General features: G+C 42.5%; 1 protein-coding gene across 1 annotated transcript in view; it reads right to left on the bottom strand.

Annotated features, from left to right (window-relative positions):
- The window catches only part of MDGA2 (MAM domain containing glycosylphosphatidylinositol anchor 2), a 392,310-nt gene that overhangs the window by 76,918 nt on the left and 294,415 nt on the right, over positions 1-20,977 (bottom strand). The window contains exon 9 of the mRNA XM_074821198.1: positions 10,792-11,061. Within this exon, the coding sequence (XP_074677299.1) occupies positions 10,792-11,061 (270 nt within the window). The remainder of the gene's footprint in view (positions 1-10,791; positions 11,062-20,977) is intronic.

The following is a 20,977-nucleotide window of genomic DNA, read 5'->3' as shown; positions in this document are numbered from 1 at the left end:
GCTATGAGGTGCATTGTGTTGGCTTTGGGGAGAAGGTAGGATGAGAGTGGAGAAACTTTCATCCTCTTCTGCTGACTTTGTTTTCTCCTTTGTATATGGCACTTGAACTTCTAGAGCAACAGAGATGTTGGGGTGTGCTCAACCCCCCTCTATCACCGTTGTGCTTCCCGTGGTGGACACGCTCCACAGCCACGTCCTTCCTAAAATGAAAGCATGAACCTATTGATTGCCCTGGATCTAGCTCATTATTTTATTTAGTTATTTTTTACCCTCAATCCTTCTGTATTTCAGGCTCATTTATCAAATAACTATGCCACTCATCCAAACCTCTACTCCACAAAGTAACGCTCCTGTATCCAGAGGGCTCTTCCCAGAGCACACATATATTCTTACTAGCCACAAAACTGATTGAGGAAAAAAATAACCCTGTTTTAAAAGATTTAACAGGACCTCATTTATGGACGCATATAAATTATTTAGATTAGCACAAACATGAATTCTGCAGTTGAGGAAAAAAACTATGTTTTACTGCACCAAAGAAGCTGTTTTGATGTTTGATTAGGTTTTCTTTGAACTCAGCAATTTTTCAAAAAACATACTTCATTTTACTAGGTTTAACCTCTCTGACTTAATCTTTGAAGGCCCCCATTTCTTCTTAATTCTGTTAAAAAGCCATTTCTGCTGTGTACCGTATCAGGATTTGTTTGGTTTATTTCCACACACACAAAAAGTTTCTCTTTTGTTAATATTTTAAGTTTTTCAGGACAGTGAATATTCCTTCTTGTACAAGTGTGAAACGCTTAACACAAAGCAGATACTACCCCACAGCTAATAATAAAACAGAATAAACAACAGCAGATTTTGGTCACGGCATAAACTGCATGATAACCAAAGGTGGCAGTTCTTTTGGACTCTAAAATCTGAAACTCGTTTCCTCTGGAAATTTGTGCAAGCTCTGGAAAATAAATATTAATGGAAAAAATGTTCCTATAGTTCACCTGCAAAAAACCCCACCTTCTGGATAACCTATATTATTTAAACATATTGTAAGTAAATAACAGGGCTGTGCTGCCAGCTCCTGCAGCAAAGCAGCCCGTGGGATGGAGAAAAGGACCTTGCCTTGGTCTGTGTCGAGAAGAAGGGGCCATGTTCTGCCTGATATCCTTCCTTTTTATTTGGCATTTTGAAACTACCCAAAGTTATTGACCTAATTAACATATTTGACATATCAGCCATGAAGCATGTTCTTAACAACAAGCTCATTTACATTTACTCCTCAAAGAAGAAGAGAAAAGATTCTCTACCTATACTAACACAGCACTTTCTCCAGAAAAACAGCACAGAGGTATTTTATTTGGTTTTGGGTGGTTTTTTAATCATATTTGATTTTTAAATTCTGTTTTCTGGAGAAAGTGGCACCACTAAGTACAGGTAGGTTTTCAGTAAAGCTCCCCTCACGGTCACGTATTAAAACATTAAAACAAAGCAGCGTTGACTCTTAACTGTTTTCAACACACAACTGCATCACTGTAAAGAAAGAGGGAAGAAAATATGGGACATTTTCATGCTTGAAAATCTATCTGCTACACCTTGAAAAATGGAAATGCCAGTATACCAGTCTGGGGACATGAAACAGCTCAGTAACTAACCCTGAACCCTTTTCTCTAAGCTGTCTCTAAACTTACCCTGTTTTCAGGAGCTCACAGATGTCAGACATCAGTTTTCCCCATCACACAGTGTTGAGGTCACGGGGTTGATAACACTGCAGTGATAGACCCCAAATTTCTGCAGCGTGCTGGAACTTGACTTTCCCAAGAGCACAGCACGCATGGGCAAAGGCAGCGTACCTGCAATTTAACAGTTTAAGCAAATTGTGCAGAAAATAGTACAAATGCTAGGGTTTCATTTGGTTGGAGAGGCTGTGTCTTCCTCACTGCTCCCGTTAGCTGTCCTGGCTGCACCACAGACAGCTCTGATAGACCACTGACTTGCAGGCATGGTTTGACCATGGCCAGGACTCTCCTCTTCAGTAAAGCACATGGAAGAAATCATCCCTCTGTCACTATGATATTATTAAAAGTGGTTTTGGTACTTTCTGGGGAACAGATACATCCAAATCCAGGCTGATCATCACACATGATCATCTCAGAGGGACCCTCACCTGAACAGAAGATGTGGGCAGTGACACAATATGTACAGTGTTACCGCTCAACCATCGCACAAGAGGCACAAAAGAGCACGTGGGTATCTCCAAACCAGTGCAACACCAGTTTCTTCCAGGGAGTCCTGCTCGGGAGGAAGAGCTGGGCTGGACCAGCTGGCACTGCTGGGTGGCTTCAATTCTCCGTGCTGCTGAGCACTCGTACATCCCATGAAGTCAGCGGGCTCTGCACTTGCTGACAGCCACAAAAATAAGACAGCTGGTCTTGTTAGCATTGAATTGAGGGTTTTTTTTTAAAAAAAAAGGACAAAAAGGAAAAAAAATGCATCATACTCCACTTTTGCATGGCTTTAAAGCAATTTTCCAAAACAGACATCACTGTGATAGCATCTTTGTTAGACTGTAAATCAGCAGTAAGGAGATGAAAATTCAATCCAAGGCTCTCAGTAACACTACCCAAGAGAAGAAGATAAAGAGCAAAGGGAATCGGACCTCAGCCTCGGCCTTGCACTCTGGCAGATTTCAAAAGGATAACCATCAGAAAATTGGCCATTAAAGCAAAGTATCTGAGTGCCTGCTGACAGACGGGAACGCACCGCTGAACTACCTAGGGCCAAACTACCAGAAGTATCTCAGCGGTTCAGGAAAATGTCACGGCTAATCTCGAGGCAGATGAAGTATCTAAAAGCAATAAGTAGGTTAGTGCTCCATGGTCTGGAGCCAGCAGCTAGTCACAAACAACCTGCACAAATTCAGGCAGAGAGTCCAAGCAGCACTTTGATTTCAGAAATGTCCTCAGACAACACGTACATGCTCTAAGATGATTTGGACTTTAAAGAGTAATACTAAATTGTTTTATTTAAAGTAATCTTTATGACAAGACAATGAATTAAAAAAAGAAATCATTTGTCTAACACTCAAAGAAGGTAAAACAGAGGATTTTGGGGCAGGAAGCAGATGGAGCACAGAACTGCAATGGAATAAAGAAGGATAGTAGCATCCCAGTACCCGACAGGGCAGGTCAGCTATTTTAAAAGAAATATTTGTGTATGTTGTTGGTATATTTGCGTGGACATTCTTTGACCTCATGTGACTTTTTTTTTCTATGCTTTGAAACCAGCGTGGGCCATGTGGGGAGAAGAGAGCGGGGAAGGGAGAGGATGAGAAGGGTGAGAGAGGGGAAACAAGAGGTCAACCTTCTGCAGGCCCCCTCCCCTTTTCATCCTTCAGTCTCCCCCACTCTTTGAGTACTAAATTTGGCTTAAACTAGAGGGAAAGGATATCAAGTGCCTAACAAATAGTCTAAGGGAGAAAATGGCTAAATTGAATTTTCTCATAATGTGGCAGAAAGCTGGTGAAGACCCGCTCTGCCTCTCTGTGTTGCCCTTCAGCAGTGGCCCCTGGGGCGCCCAGCTGTGAAGACAAGCCTTGCTCTGCATTAACATGATAAAATGACAAAAAACAAACTCAGGAGAAAAAAAAAAAAAAAAGCTGAAATAAACAAACAGGAATAATAACACTGAAGAGAGGATCTTTAGATTAAAAATTAATGGCAGCTAGCTAACGGGCACTAGCACACTACTGCAGGGCTCCCGCATACCCGTGCGGGGACTTGCTTGAACAGAGGGGACACAGAGGATGGATGCAAGAAGGCATTGGGGAGATATCACAGTATTAGAGAAGCAGACGCATAAAGAAGGAAGATTTCAACTTTAGAAAAAATAAAATCCACCAACCCTCAAGGCCGCTGGTGCTGACTCTACATATCAAATTTTGAATTCACCAAAGTGGATCAGTTTTCTTTAGACTTCAGTCGAACCAGGGTTTTACCCTGCCAAAAATATCAACAGTAAATGGTTTGGAGGGAAAATTTCACATATTAAAAAAAAAAAAAAAAAGATAAATATTTAAAAGAACAAAGCAAATATAATTCCTTAATTCCCACTGAGGGAAATGCGTATAACAGAAACAGAAGTGTATCTACCAAGGAGAATATTTGATTTATTCTATGAAAAGAAAATGTCTGTATTTCCAGCACTGCACTTGCCTTTCCCATATAAGCTTCCTAAAAGACCAACAGCTGTCCCTAACCAGCCCCAGTAACACCCCTGTGACTGTCATTTACCATTCCCTTCTGATTTTTAAAATTAAGGGGACGCTACCAATTGAACCACAAACATTTTTGTGCCAGCCAAATGGACTTTAGTGTTGCTAAGATAGAAACACTTCACAGTGTAGAATGGAAAGAGAAGAAAGAATATTTTTTTTCCCAGATTTCATTTTTCATAAGCACTTTGTGTTAATTGACCCGGGATGGCCAGCTATGCAGACAATATCCCTGTATATTTACTGAGGACATCAGCAGGAGAGAAAAAAACAGAGCTTTACGCCTGAAAAATATAACTGGATATGTTCCTATTAATGAGAGAGGGTGAGTGACAGGCCTTGGTATATGAAATTATTGTAATCTGATTCTTGAGCCTGATTAGATTTCCAGTAGATGCCTTCCTTTTAGCCATGACCCAGCAGCAGTCAATGATTTCAGGGGTTGGGTATTTTCAGCATGGGGAGGTGCATCCATCCTGGAGGATGCAGGGAACGGAGCAGGAATCCTGCCACCTCCTGGCTCGGGAAGCTACAAATCCCATTTGGCAACACTGAACCTTTTCATATCGACAAGCCAGAATAATTTCCTCCAAAGTCCCTGAGGAAAGAGCCAAGGAGCTCGCCTGCAGTAGCTGCCAGCAGAGCCTGGACTACAGGAGCACAGCCACCATCCCTGAACAGGGGAAGGTGAGGCTTTGACCACTGGCTGGAGGCTACCGGCTAGCAGGGCTCATACCCTGGGCAAAATAGCAGCGTGATTACCACAAGGCTTTCCAGACAAAGAATTAGAGCATAAAATCATATTATCACTCCCCACTTGCGCACATTTGAGGCTCATAGGTTTGTTTGGCAGAAGCTGTCCTTTCGGCAGGGGAGGACTGCAGCGTTACAGCACGGCAGCGTTGGGAGGAATAGTCAGGCCATGCTTGCTTCAGTTCTGGGTTACAGTTTTGTTTAGAAACAAACATAAAATGAATTGGCACGCACCTCCAATGGGTCAAAATCTTATTCTTTGGTAATTCTGCCAGGGACCTGGTTTTGCCCCTACATTATGATTACTGAGTTCTATAGACCCCTTAAACTCACAGTGTGTGAAGAGCTGGTGCTACAGAAAAGATAAGATGGTCTCTTATAGCCTTAAAGCTTACTAAGGTAATGAAAATATTCATTTAAACTGTGCTGGCATACGTCTCATTGAAGGAAAAAAAAAGTGAATAATTGTTTTCAACTCAGCAGTTAATCTTTCAGTAGTTTAGGAAGACTATTCTTCTGAAATATTTTAGACAGGTAGATTATTCTTGATCCCTACATTTCTACTTCCACGCTTGCCAATGAGCTTTCCTAATGTGTCCATGTCATTGTACTCATCTGAGAGCTGTTACCAAAAAACTGAACTGGTCAACCGAAACTCACACAAATAACCCAAAGCTCAAAACAACTGCTAGCAGTTATTGACTAGAACAATGAGGAGGAACAAATGGTTTCAGAAGAAAAACCAAGCATTGCAAGCAAGAATTCACTAATGCCTAGCACCCCTTGGCCACTGGTAGGGACTACCCAGCTGCAGTGACTCCAGTTTCTGGCACAACAGCTACAGGTTCCTGGAAAACGGAGAGGAAAACTGCTGAATTTGAAGCGTTTGTAAAGACAAATACAACACAGCTCTCGCATGTCCCTCCACCAGTCTGGACACTGGTCAATCATTCCACGATGGGTAACCACGCAGTGAGGAACAGAACCGACATTAGAGGCACTGCCATGTCTTCCAGGCCACAGACATTCAGTTCAGCTTGTGAAACTTGTGCTGATTTACTTGCCTTCACGCTGACAAAAAAACATTGTAGACTGAAAACAGTTCACTGGCAAAATCCTGACATTTTGGGATTGTGCAGGCAAAAAGAGTACAAAGAATCTGTTGCCAAACAAGTTTTCTAAAATAGGATTTTTCCTTGTTGCTTTACATGAATCCCATGGAGTTTTTAAGAAAAAAAAACAACTAAAATGGGAAGCTGCAAACAATATACACTTCTGTCCCTTAGTTCAGTGCAAAAGGCCTTCCCTAATAAAAAAGGATTAACGAAGCTATAAAACTTTAAATGGCAGAACACTGTTTAATTCAGCTAACAGGGCCATGGAGAAGAACTTGATATCCTGCAATTTCAAGTGTCTGCAATTTATTTTAAGGTGATGCCCTTGTGGCAAAAGCATCCCGGCTTTCACAAAAGGCTGGCTGGTAATTCTGATAGGATTTCAGCTCGATGCTGTACAGACCCCAGCAATATCACATATGGTGCCAAGGGCGAAGAAGAAACACCAAGGCAGAAATCACTGAACAGGTTTCTAGCGAGGATGTTCCCGCAAGGCTACGTGAGGAATCGCACAGCTCCTGCTGGGGATGGATGCTAGGATCATACAGAAGGGATGATTCAGTGTCCAGCTCCTCAGAATCAAATTTCCTAAGGCATGGAGGAAAGGAAGGCAGGAGATGGGAGATCCTCAGGCAGACTGAGCAGACACCCCAAGCTAGACTGCGGATGGACGCAGGCGGGTATGTGCATGCCCCCAGGTTTGCTCACAGTGTGCTCTGCTCTCTCTTTAATTCAGTAATGCCAGGAAGCTCCAAAGAAAGGGAAAGCTGTGGTCATGCTGGTAGCTAACAATTATAACCTACATAATTACGAGTTGATTGGCTTGACGTTGCTCTTGGCCAGAAGCACTGAAAATGTGACGCAAGACTGGAGAAGTAAATAATTAAAGATTGGCTCGTTAATTAATGCAATATTTTATGGTGAAGAAAATCCACAAAACAGAACAACACAAAATCAATATTCAAAACCGTCTTCGCTCAATGGTGGGATCAGAAGTTAGTTGGTAAAAGTAACTATATCAACATAATGCCATTAGTAGCTTTCTTTACTACTACCCAGTGTTACGGTTACTAATTGAAATAGTATCTCACAAATTATATATAGCATTGTCAAGCCAGCACCATAAACCACGGACAGACAAATTGCACGATGTAATTTAAGCAAGGAATCATGCACGGGTGTGTATTTGGCCCCTTCAAACATACCGATTAAGCAGCCGCAAGAATTTAACAGGGATGAAACAAAATATTGTTTCCCTGACTTAAAAAAACCTCCTTGGACAGCAAATTTTGTGCACAATTCAGCCTGAGGCAGCCACCAGCACAGCAAATTGCAGCACAAGTGGTTAAAGCTTGCCAAAGTTATAAGCCGCCGAAGATAAAGTGTTATGCCAAGACTTGTCAGGTAACCTCAATTATGGGTAATCTTAATCCTAAACAGCTCCCCAGGTGCGCAGAATATTGTTAAACAACCCCCGCTGTAGCACCAGCCCTTCTGACAGCAACGCAAGGGCTTGCTTGATCAATCTCTTGCACGCTGAGAACCTAGAAAATATAGTTTAACCTTCCCTGCTTTAAGGAAGCCCAACTTGCTGGGGAAAAGGTGTCTCCAGGGTGGTCTGGGCTGGCAGGAGCCAGGATGTGACCCAGGGAGGGCTCAAGTCTGCCCAGTGAGGAGACTTTCCGGGGAGGAGGACCCTGCCAGCCTCCTCCAGCACTAAACTCCTTCCTCCACCTGCATGGAGGCTTCTCAATAGTCAGTGCCATTCATGACATTTTCTGCATTTTTTTTTTTTTTTTTTTTTTAATTTGCTTCCAGCCTTGGCAGGGTTTAACACCACACCACCTGAAATGTACTTCTTGTTGCTCTTTGGATGTGATATGCACTAACAACCACTGAGTAAAATATATAGCTAGTGAAGCTATGAGTAGCATGAACTCAACTTTGCTTTCCCACAAATACAATTTTGCTTGTATGTTCTTATTTATCTTTAAGACAGTAGCAGGTTAAATCTGCCTCAGATTGGCCCACCTGATATAAATTAACCCCCTTTTCCACATGTGATTTATTTTGCTTTCATCTTCTCAAATCTGGCTCAAAATACAAATGCAGTAAAAACAGGTTTTGCAAACTCTAGGGCCACTATAAATCTTTTAATCCAGGCTGCTTTTAATACTGTACTGAAAACCTTTCTCTTAGCATACCAATGCTTCTCTGCAGCCCCTGCAACGTGAGCATTGCAGCACACTGCTACTACATGAAAACCTGGAAATAAAACCAACTAAAAATGGGCTACAACTCCCATTATTCCACCCAAAAGAAAAGCTCTCCACTATCACCAGATTCCTGCCATCAGGTTATTTATGTAGCTTTTTTCTTCATGTGCGTGTCTAAGAAGTGACCTGTTTCTTTTCTGTATTCACATTCCTGGTGAAACGTAAGCCTCCTTTTTAACCACTTTGTCATTTTTCTTCCACACGCTTTCAGTTCCCCAGTGCTTTAACTTCATCTGTCCTGATGAGACTTGGGACCAGAATACAGCTGCTGCTCTTTCCTGAGAGCAGTTTCAACTCCACGTGTCAAAGAATATATTTATAAATATGTCAGTTTTAACCTTAAAAGACTAAGGAAAGCATGAAAGTAAAAATGTTACTTTCAGCATCCTTAATCCAACCATACAGCATAAATTCGCATAATGGTATAAACTAAAAATGAGCAAGGCACACGGAGGGCTGCAAGACAGAGTATATCATAAAACCATTTTAGTACTAATTTTCAGTTATGTGGCTTACTTTGGCATGGTAATAAATCACAGAAAGCCACTCAGATTGCCCCAGTCTTGGCAAAATAATTGCCTTAGAATAGGTTTCCACAGTATCAGGTCCAAAGCGTGATGAACAGTAAATTGAACTGCATTTACTCATTTGAGGAAAAAGACTGTTTCTCTAGTTTCCTTCGGAGCCACCTTTTGGATTAAAGTCCAAAGATTTGGAGAAGTTGGTGGCTGTGAAAAAACTTCGACGCAGGCTCTAAACAATAAATCAGCCAAAGGCTTGATTACATTTTGAAAGGAGCAGAGCCATCCGTCACTGGGGTGCTCCCACCACATTTGTGCCGTGCACCATGTCCCGATGAAATCCCTGCCAACGAGATGCCATTCAGCTAACTCCAGAAGAGGAAAAAAAAAAAAAGTATCCACATGAAAGCAGGCCCACATTTTTTTCCTATAAAATCAAATTTTACTGAAAAACACCGGGGAGCTGAATCGAATTGTTTCTTTTATTCCCAGGACAGATGTGTACAGAGGGTCCACCCTGATATCCAGGACTTGTGCAGAACAGGGTCCCTGAAGGGGCTCTGCAGCTCATCCATTAAATCCATGCCCTTGCTGCTGGTACCAGTGAAGCTGAGAACAACTCCCATTTTCCTAAATAATGGCAGGGCTCAGGGAGCTGCCAAGTTGCCAGCAAACCCAAAAGCAAAACCTCATTTAGATTAGATTGTAGCTGGACCTGAGTTGATTAAACAAGAATAAAATCTCAACTAAGATAGGGGATCTTTCCTTCTAAGATAGCTCTCCTCTACATATTCTGAATTTCTTTTGTTGGTTTATTTTCCCATCACTCCTTTTCAAGCAGCTGATGGGAGGGATTTTGAGCTGAAATAGGGCTACACCTCCGACATCCTTAGGGAGGCTGGGACTGCTCGTGCTGACCTCCAGAGAGAGCCTATATAGGGCAAGTGGCTGGACACCTCTTTCAGCTGGTGCTGAGGAACAGGGGCTTCCTGACCCATTGCAGACCTTGGGAGGAGATGCTTCACTTACTAGAGATGCTTTTTTCCCTCCAGTGACTCTAAAAAGTGTCTGGACAACCAGCCTAGAGGGATGGGAACCTACAGCTGATGTGACTCCAGCGACCAGAGTATTTCAGCTTGGGCACAACATCTGCTGCAGGCACAAGGTGTTGCAGGATCAAGCAGCTGAGTCTTCAAGTCATGGTACCTAATTTCCAGTAGAGGAAGAATCAAGACTTTCACACCTACACACCCAGTTTAACATTTAAATCCAAGATACTAAAGATAAAAGACATATAAATTTTGTCTCAATCCAGTGCATTAATTACGCAACACGGAGTAGACCATGGCAGGGGTTGCACATCCTCCCCCAAGTCTGGGACCTTGTGTACTAACTTCACAAAGACCTTTGCTTTTTGAGAAAAGGAACAAATTTCCACACCCGTCTGTACTTGGGTAGCTTGAAGTGGCTTGAGACTGTGGTCTGCCCACCCCAGTCTCCGAGCTTGCTGACTGTACCAAAAGAGAAGAAGAAATTGAAGCCTTATTGCAAACTTCAAAGAGAAGAAATTTGCTGCCTGACGACTCTCTCAAAAACATACTGACAATGCCGGCAGAGAAGGGATATTTACATTTTGCACATAAAAATCTTTATCCTCAAACCACTGAAATAAGCTAAATCTCCTATTTTGTTTCCCACCTCCCCAGAATCCAAACCAGATGCCTTAAGCCATGACTCTACTTCCAAGGATGTATCTCTTTGGTAATTCATTAGTTGACGCAGGAGTAGCATTACCCAACGCCACGCAAGCCTGCAGCACGCTCAGTCCATCACCTTGGCCAAGACACCGCCAAACCTACCTGTCACGAGGAAGCTGCACCGGCCAGCGCCCGCTTCGTTGATGATGTTGCAGTTGTAGATGCCGTAGCTGTCACGGGAGAGGCTGCTGACCGTGTACTCGGTGGAATCCTGCACGTCAAACTGGCCGGTGCGCAGCAGCTTGCTGCCCAGGCGCCACTCGTAGGTGAGGACCCGGGTGGGATACGCCCTCAGGACTCGGCAGCTCATGGTGATGCTCCGGCCTTGGCCTTGCCGAATCTCCAGAAAAGTGGGCTCCACAGCAGGGGGATCTGCAGGGGACAGGAAGGGAGAGCAGGAAACTTGTAAGAGAATTAGCGTGAGAGATGGAGTTGACCAGCCACTGCTGGAAGGTCAAAGCACCACAGCATAACCCAGCATCCACGAGAGGGGAACTCAATAACGGTCAGTATAGAGCCTCGATAGATACCGATCAGCCAGTGACAGAGATGTACACATCCACAGCATTGCGTTCTGCTTATTGACCTTTTCTGGGGAGTACTTAAAGACACTGTGCTGCCTCATCGACTTTATCACTCAAGATGCAGCGAGAGATCCCGTGCCCGTGCAGCCCAGGAGGCTCAGCCCTCCCGAGCCTCACAGAGGAACCACAGACTCCGACACACAGGCTTTCTGGAAGAGGAAGGGGGAGAAAATTTTTCACAGAAAGAGTGGTCAGACAGTGGAATAGGCTGCCCAGGGAGGGGGTGGAGTCACCATCCCTGGTTGTGTTTAAGGGTCATTTAGATGAGATGTTGGGGGATGTGGTGTAGGGGAGAACTTTGTAGAGTTGGGCTGATGGTTGGACATGAGGAGCCGAAGGGTCTTTTCCAACCTGAATGATTCTGTGATTCTATCGTTCTATGAAAAGGAGATAAAAGCCTTGACTGGGTTTAGATAAAGCGCACAAGGCAACAACAACCCTGGCACAGAGTTGAGGCAGCGGTTCTGTGTTCAGTGGGGGACCTGACTGCAGTGGCAGAAGATGGATTGATGAAGCAGCACAGACACCCCTCCACAGCCCATCCCGGCAGCTGCCTTCAGGCTCCAAAAATATATATAATCATACATCAATCTTTTCTATCTACTCAACTGGTAGTTTTGATATTTCAGTAAGCACAGAATGGGCCCATTTTCCTATAACTTGAATTAAACTGCATTTTAAATAATTTAGATTTGCAGCTACAAACTGACAAACTTTTGATTCCAGTGAAATACAAAATAAATAAAATATAGCCTACATACTGTGCATGCAAAAACCTAACTTTACCCTCCGCTTTGCCTTTTGATAACTTAATCATTGCAGAAGAATAAGGGCAACCTGGACAGAATAATGTTGGCACTCAGCTCTTGTCAGCACAGTTATTTAGATCAGGTAACGTGCATGAGAAACGGGCATGTGCGTGCAATTGGATGCAAAACAGTGAGTGACAAGACATTGTGGTTCTTTAAAAAACACAGCTCATTTTTTAGCCCATGAGAAAGAAGAAATCCTGAAGGCCTCCTGTGCCAGTAAGATACATGAAATCTTTGCATCCATATTAAAAGAGCTGTCTTACAGACATAAAACATACAAATATAAAATGCCTGACAAGCTCTGCAAGAGAATGATCTTCACCGAGTCCACGCCGTGCTCTGTTCAGAAGGAGCTTTCTTTTACCATTATGTCTACAGGAGCATCTTGCCCTCAGGTTCATCATCGGTTGGTATCTCCATCACAGATACCAATAACCTTCAGACTCTTGATATTTATTTTCTTACATAGTGGTAGCTGTAAACAGATTTCCTCAGCTCCTGTAAATTAGGAACCATACTTGCACATATACTGCTGCTCGCCATCTCTTGCTTAGACAAGAATTCAGCTAAACACAGAGTACTTGAAATTAAGAGAAATTTTGGAGACTGCCATAGTAAGGCAACATTGTTCATGACATCCAGCTATCGTATTTGTAGCTCATGGCAGTAATCACCCTTTACCTTGTATCGTGACCCAGGTTTGGAATTACTGGGAGAGGACTGCCACGATTTGGCAGCAAGGTGAGCAGAGGGGCAGAAGTGGTGAATAGCATCATGATGAAACAGCAGATATTAACTCTGAGGACAACTGCGCCTGACTGAGATTCCCCAAAAAATGACTAATGAAGAAGAGATGATGTGGAAACTACCAATTCAAAACCCCATCAATCCCAGCCTGACCTTTCATCTGCGTAGACTAAATATCGTATGGCTTCGTATAATTCTGAAGCCAGATTCTTAACGGGTACATGGACTACAGCATAGCCACAGATAACTGCAAATAAAAGACCAGAAATCGTAAATCCTCAATACCGCAAGCCTTCTTTCCATCGATAATATCCCCCAATTTTGGGTCATCAGAAAATTCCATCACAGCGTGACTATTCTTTGTGCCCAGGTACAGAATAAAAACTACAAAAGAAGATAACTTCATGAGAAATTCCACTAGTCTCTCTCTCCAGCCTGATATTTGGCCTTTCAACGCAACCCAACAGTGTCTTCATCTGCCCTCACTGTACAATTTCTCCACCTTATTCTGCTTCACTAATAGTTTCCCAAGGCAGTAGCTTTGCAGGGAATTGTTGGCTTAAAGATAAGTGTTATTCTTGGGAAAGAAAATGTGCCAGATCTTCGCTTTCTTCTAAGGGAGAGCTGTTTAGCTAGTCAAGCCTGATCTGCCTTCACAGATTCTCTTATTTTCCTCTAACCACCCTGTTTTACAATTGCTTGTACTTTCCAGAAACCTTAGAAATCATGAGATATAACGGATATCAGAGAAATTACTAATCAAATTTACTACTATTTATTATTATCCAGTCATTTCTCAACCCTGAGAAGTAAACTCTCCAGGTTTTCTTTCCATTTCAGCTGTGATAATTCCATATCCATAATCTCTTCAACCCTATTGCCTTTACCCTCACAGCCAGCACCATAATATACTTTCAAATCCAGGTAAAATTATCACCAACTTTAAGCTGGACACAGATGAGCAGATAAAATGATACAGCATAAGGATGCTCAAACACCATCTGCCTGAAGACCCTCCTGGCCCAGCATCCTCCACTGGTCCTGAATGCCTGGGGGTGAGGGAGAGCACCGAGGGCACTGGCGAGTTCGGGACAGGAACTTTCTGAAAGCTCTGCGCGTGATGTGTTAAACCGCCTCTAACGGATGATTTTGTTATCATTTCCTCCCATTGCTTATAAACCCATTTAATGTTTGAACATCCAAAATTTGCCTACAATTTGCAATGATGTCCTTTTGTTTGTTTTGCTGCTTCCATTTGATGCACCATATTCAGTGAACAATAATTCTCCGTTCACCTCTCCATGGCAGCTCTGCTTTAATGACTTTCAGCATATATTGGTATTCAGTCTCCTCTTTCTTCTTCCCCTGCTTTATTTACTTATAAGATACTTTTAGCCTTATAAATAGCTTTTAAATGAAAGTTTCCTCTGCCTTTAAGGTCAAAATAGTCTTTAATATACAGAATTTTCATCTATCCATGAACAGATGATACGCAGTGACAGAAAAAGAAAATTAACTTTGGTTGCTCATTTCAGAGTTACAGTTTTGCAGGTAATAACTTTAATGGAAAAGGAAAGGGATGATAAAAACTACAATATATGATAGTAGCCAGAGCTCACAGCTTATTTTTCTGGTTTTTGTTTTTACAAGATAGTGACTTCGCAGCCAGTGAAGGTGCTAGTGTCTCAGCCATCTTCTGAGAGTAACGATGTTCAGAAGTAAACTTATTCTGTAGCTGTTCAGAACTTATGAGCGTTTAATTCATTTGTATTAGCTCTTCCCTAAGGTTTTAGCAATTTGATTTAATTTACTTTGCTGTTCTTATTCCTATCTTTCATAATTCTAGTATTAATTTTTGAAAAATATATGGAAAAGCCGCAAAGAGAGTACAGTTCATTCTCTTAAACAATTATCTGTGGGAAGCAAACAGTCTGAAGTTAAAACAGGTTTTATATTAATGTTTAATTAATTTTTTTAGCCTAAGTACATTCATGTCTTAAGGATTATAAAATGGAAAAAGAAGACTCCCTAGCTATCAAGAGAAATGACAGCAAGGATGCTTGTTTGTTTTAAACCAGACAGCTGCTCTTCGTGGTGCAGTTCCTACCATGGTCTTTATTGTAAGATTTGTTAAAGAGAAAACATACAATTCAGTGAATTTATTTTGACTGTGTGGCCTCGAGCAGAGAATTTACCTGCTGATTTGATTTCTCCAATTTGCATTCTAGCCTAAGCAGATTAATTATTTTCTCTCTCCCAGCTCTAGCAACAGGAATAAATATGAAAAACTGATGCCTCTGCCTCAGCGTCTGTTGTCTTTCTGGCCACTTTTTATTTGATTCACCCAACAGAAATGTTATTCTAACAACAATCTAGGTCAGCTACAGAGAAGGAGCAACCTTTAAATACTCTTGGGGTAGGATTTGCACCACAGAAAACAAGATCAGTAAATGAAAAAATCAGGCCAGGTGACACCATCTTATCAGGGGGATGAGAGTCTCGGTGGGCAGGGGACCACACCACTGCCTTGCAGACCAGCCCGCAATGGACTGGGCGATGTGGGAGGTGGGACTCACACCCTCCCAGCCAGAAAATGGTGCTAAACCGCCACATATTTAAAATACCAGTGAAGCTGAGACGATTTAAGCAAGCACTGTTTCCAATATCTGATTGAAACATAAAATAAATTATTTTATTGCCTGAGGGAGGTGCAGCGGAAAGTCAGGGTCATTCTAGCTTAAAAAGGCAGCCTTTCTTCTTTTTTTTTTTTTTTTTTTAAAGTTATTGAGAGCATTTTTGCCTGTGAGGGAAATTTACTTGCTAGGATTTGTATCCTGGCTGGTAATGAAGGCTTGGGCTAGGCAGTCAATTTTTTTTTTTTTTTTTTATTTTGTGTCTACGCCTGTGCCCTGATATATCATGCCCAGGCTCTGAAGATTACTCTCAGGAAAATGGTGTGACATTTCTTCAACTTCCAGCAGAGGCAGCACTTCGTCTCCCAGGCCACATCAGTGAGTATTTTATAGGTTACAAAGTAGGTATTACATATTATGTTGTTAGCAATGGGGTTTGTGTGCTTTTATAACAAAAAAAATGATTCATTGATACATATGTGTAAATATACCAGAATTGGATGCATGGGAGTCTGCTATCTGAGATGTGCTTGTATAGATCAATAGAGTGAATATAACATATATAATGTCTACTTAAATATTTTAATGGGTTTTACCTTCCTCCACTACTATTTGCTCTGAACCTAAAAATAAAGAAACTCTGTGCACTTTTGTTTGATATACAGCTCTGCAGACTTCCTCAGCAAAGCTGCTCAGAGAAGCCGCACTGCTGGAGTCCCTGTAGCAGACAGTCAGTAGATTTGACAGTAAAGCTGTTTTTCCTCTTTTTTTCTTTTTTTTCCAGTTCTAACAAGGTACCTTAGCAAAAGGCCTTAAAAAAACCCCCAAGCTCCCATGGATTAGGGTGCACAGGTGTGGGTGGGGGAGTCTTCTTGTGTATTCATAAAAGACCTGAAGACAGGAGATATGGGGAAAGAAGAGCTGCTGAGGTCACAGTACCTGGGATGTTGGCAGGTGTTGGTGGGGCTCCCAAAGATGCTCAAAGACACGCGCTGCTCACCTTCACGGGCAGCACGGCAGGCTGCAACACTGGGGATTTACATCTGAACCTGGCTAAGAGCGGCTGCAGAAGAATACTGCAATATTGAGTAAATCAGTAATAAAACTCTCTCACGTAATTAATTCATCAGTTGCAAAGGAAAACCCAGCTCCTAATGAAGTCCAATCTAATGGAGCCTAATCAAGTGGTGCCTTTCAGGAAGGAGATCTTAGAGCTGCCCTGGATATTTCTCTGAAAACAGCTCACTGTTCATTAACGGCGCAAACAGCCAACGATGTCCAGAGCTAACTGAAAGGAAGAGACCCAGTGAAGCTATCGTGCAGCAGGTTTAAGGCAAATGTCGGGAAATATTCCTTTAGACAAAGCACTGCAGCCATTTGGACAACTCATTGCCATTTTTTGTTCTGGAGGTTAAAGCCAGAACAGAGTCAGACCCAGCCGGGCATGATACGCCTACGAGCGGCTGTTAAAACCGGTGGTGGGAATACAGCCTCCAGCAGATCACTGGATGCTGAAACATGCTGGGGAAAGATCTCTCTATTCATCTGCACTGCAGGACTCATTACGATGCTGGCAAAGCCTTACACGATTTCCACCCCTCCGCAGTCGTTATTCCCATGTCTCTCCATCCTCCAGCTGTTCTTTCCGGGCGCCTCCAGCTATTCTGAGGATTATTTTCATATGCAATTGAAAACTAAAATGAAATGGCACTTTAAGCTTTCCAGGTCCTGACTTGGTTTTATTTAACGCAGTAGAAAACAAACCATCACCAAAAAATAAATTCAAATCAGCTTCCTGGCTATTGTGGAGAAGCAGCCAGACTGATGGTAAGGGCTGGAGAGCTCCAACAGTGCTCCCTTCCAAGGGATTTGTATAAATACTCAGCCGGGACCATTAAACTGCTCTCAACCCAGCTCTGCTAAAACAAACTACCCACTAAAAACCCTCTGATGGCAAAGGATGCGCCAAGCAGCACGGCTGGGAGCAGACAGCAGCTCTGCCTGCAGCATCCACCCTGTCAAACCTCCTCCGCTGTGCTCCTCTGGCGATGAAACCAAACCCCCCAAGCCCAGGACCCTCTGCCTGGGGAGGCAGGGGAAGGGGAAGCACCTTCGCTTGCCCGTCTGCTCTGTTAGGAGCCGCTGGAGAGCTGCCTCTGCTTTGGGCTCTGCAAAAACTCTATGAGTCAGTCCTCTCCCAGTGCCATATAAAATTGCTCTCAGATATGAGAATGGTGGAAGCACTATGCAAGTCTAGACAGTTAAATTATTTAGTCTTTACAACTCTTAAGTGATTTACAGCTGCTGTTATCCCTTTATACAGGCAGGGCATGATCTCCATGAAAATGCCTCCAACAACTTCCAGAAGTAGCTGGATAACAGAGCATCTCAACCCCAGCCCATCTGCACCTTTCTGAAGATAAATAAACACTGTATTTCTCTATATAAATAAAAGTCAAATATGCACACATTTGAAAAAAATAATAATAAGCCCTGTAAACTATAAATAACATTACAGTTTAAGGTAACAAAATGTGGGGTTTGGTGGCAGAACTGAGATTACGGGACATAATATTCCCTTGGTTCCCACAGAGGTCTGCAGAAAGCAAAAGCATATATATGAAAATAAGTGGGGGGGAAAAAAAAAAAAAAGCATAGGCTCTGTTTTGTGAAGAAGTTGAGAGATCCTAATAATGCTGAAGAGTTAAGCAAAAACCAACTGTGAAAATACTCTTCTGAGGCAATAGGAATCTTCTTACAGTGCTGGCCTTACAGATCTTGCTCAGTGTTTTTACCTAGGCAGAAAATTCAACGGGATTTGACCAGATTTTAAAAGTACATTTCAGAATTACTGTATTTCTGGAGTCTATACTGTAGTCAAATTTGCGGTTTTACTTAGCGACTCAGTTGGATGTGGAGGGGACTGAGTGAAACCTGAGAGCCAGGACACAGAGAAAACCAGACTAGATGGCCAGAGAGCTTCAGGAAACTTGAGTATGTAATGATTGTGATCCCCATGAAAATGACAACAGTAATTTTCCAGCCAGAGCTCGGATACAGATATTACAACCTTGGGTAATGGATTTATTTCAGTGAAATGAAAACATTATGTCCGGAAATGGAAAAAATCATTTGCACATCTACCCGTAAATTAAAATAGAATTGAAAAACCAACCTGGAACCATGCATTCAGAGCCCCATGCAGAGAAAACAACCCACGGCATGCCAAGGGGAATCCCTATTTGCATGGAAATTCACTTTCTAGATGTGACACCATAGAAGTTTTCTGAACTTTTTGGACCAATGGACAACCACCGAGCCTCAGTGTTTCTCCTCGGTGTGGTCAGGCAGGAGCAGTGCTAGGGAAGGGAGCGGTAAATGAGCTGTCTTTCTGAAGCACACCTTTGATAATTAGAGCTAATTAGGATAGGTAGCACCTAGACCAACAAATGGAGGAGGGAACATTCACATTTACAGTGTTTATCAATCATTGCTTTTACAATATACCACTGGCACTTGAAAAATACCCTAACAGGCTATTTTTAAAAATACATACCTACCACAAATTACTGTATTCTCATCAGTCCTTAAAAAACACCTTATGCAGGAAACATCTCAGTACTCAGGGCAGGTGCGCAGCTGGCATGAATAGCCAGGGCGCTGGGGGTTTCATCAGATACACCTATGGGTGCCGGCTGAGCATCTGCCCCAAGCTCTTATTCAGTTTCTGTCTACTTTCCCAAATCCTCATGAAGTAGCTTTCAGAGATCCTTTTCTTGTTGCGAGACTGTTGAAAAATATTTTAAAAAACTTTTATTTGGAAACAAAAAGGAAAAGGGAAGATCGTTGCCTGTGGTAGAACTATTTCAGGTAGATTTTCACACAGAATCTCAGAATCATCCCGGGTGGAAAAGACCTTGTAGAATCATCCAGTCCAACCATTAACCTCGCACTGACAGTTCCCAACTACACCGTATCCCTTCACTACAATAAAAACTGAGTAATATATAAAAAAATAAAAAAGGTATATTTTTAAATAAATAAATCACCAACATTTATACTTAAAAAACCCCCAAACAAACCTAGAAAACTAACTAGATATCTTAGAAACTACATGGATAACCTCAATCCTGCAAACTTGGCAGTGAGCATGCCGAGCCCCGCATCGGCTGTGCCAGCACCTCTGGTTTGCTGTCAGGTCCATCCCTCGGTCACCCGCATCCATCGGTGTGTCTCTCCCTTGGCTGAAACCCTCATCACACGCTCTCCGGGGCAGGACCCGTTCTACTGAGTAACACGGCTGTCATCCACACAGCGCGACACCGCCACGGCAGTGATTACAACTGTCAGAGAACATGCTAATAAATGAAATATGACAGCACTAACAAGTACGAAAACATTTTCCTCTGAGCCTGGCAATACTCTGTGTTGCCAAATTCAGTTTATAAGCAGTAATTATTCTGGAAAAAGGAGAACAGGGGAGGTGCATTGCCTTAGCATGCACAGATCTCTGTATGCCAGGAAGAGGAAGCTGAGAATTATATTACAGCCACTCAGGTAATAAGATCTATTTATTTTAGGTTATAGTGGTAAATTTAGCAGCCCTACCCATGTACAAAGGGTCAGAGAAATAAAAATCTGCTTTTACTCTTTAGCTTTTTTTAAAAAAAAAAAACCAAAACTTTTTCTCCAAATGAGGATAATTACTATTGCTCGCAGAGGATTCTTTACTTGACAAGTAAGTTGAGTCTTGGAGCAAATTCCCTTCCAGCAATTCTGGAGGCAGAGAGGACTGTTCAGCTCTCACCCCAAAAGCGTAGGGAGCACATTCATGAGTTTCGTCGCTGTGGAAGAGGTCAGAGATGAGCAACGCTCTGCCCAAGCTGCACTGTAAGGGTGATGCTCTGAGTCTCTCCTAGGCTCCTGTAGGGTGACAGTCACGGAGAACTGTATGGGGGAAATAATATATGAAAATGGGGAAGCTCCTGAATCTAACTCCTTCCAGATAAACATGATGGTGTGCATTATCACCTACTTCCCCCCCCGCCCCCCCCAATTGTAAAATTAATGTTAAATAGCAGTTTTCATTGATAGTGCTCAACAAGAACTGTCTTCAACATATCTCAATGGAAAATTGACTTTCCCCTAAATAATTTTCTTTTTCATCAAGCTGCTATTTTCTTCTTACAAAGTCAGGATCATCTGAAGCTCATCAGTGTCTAATTAGTTTTCAGATTATTTTGGTTAAAACCAATAGTGGTTTTCTTTGTTAGCGAATGCTCAAACACTTCTGTGGAGAGGGTCTAACAGATTCTCACAGTGAAAAACTTGCCGTTTTCTGCTCCAGGACTCTTAACAGTATAAATTAGACAAGGCCTGTGGGGACAGCATTCAGCAAGAGCTGGAAAGGTGAAAGAGGGAGCCTGAGCTCACAGCAGCGAAAGGTCACAGGAGACACAAGTCGCCAGTGCTTTTTTAGGTGCTTTCCATACTCTGTTTAATATACCAAAAC

The sequence above is a fragment of the Strix aluco genome, chromosome 4 (genome assembly GCF_031877795.1).
Source record: "Strix aluco isolate bStrAlu1 chromosome 4, bStrAlu1.hap1, whole genome shotgun sequence".
In the NCBI taxonomy this organism is placed as follows: Eukaryota; Metazoa; Chordata; class Aves; order Strigiformes; family Strigidae; genus Strix; species Strix aluco.
Note: the sequence above shows the minus strand (reverse complement) of the source record. Positions and strands in the feature narration are given on the sequence as shown.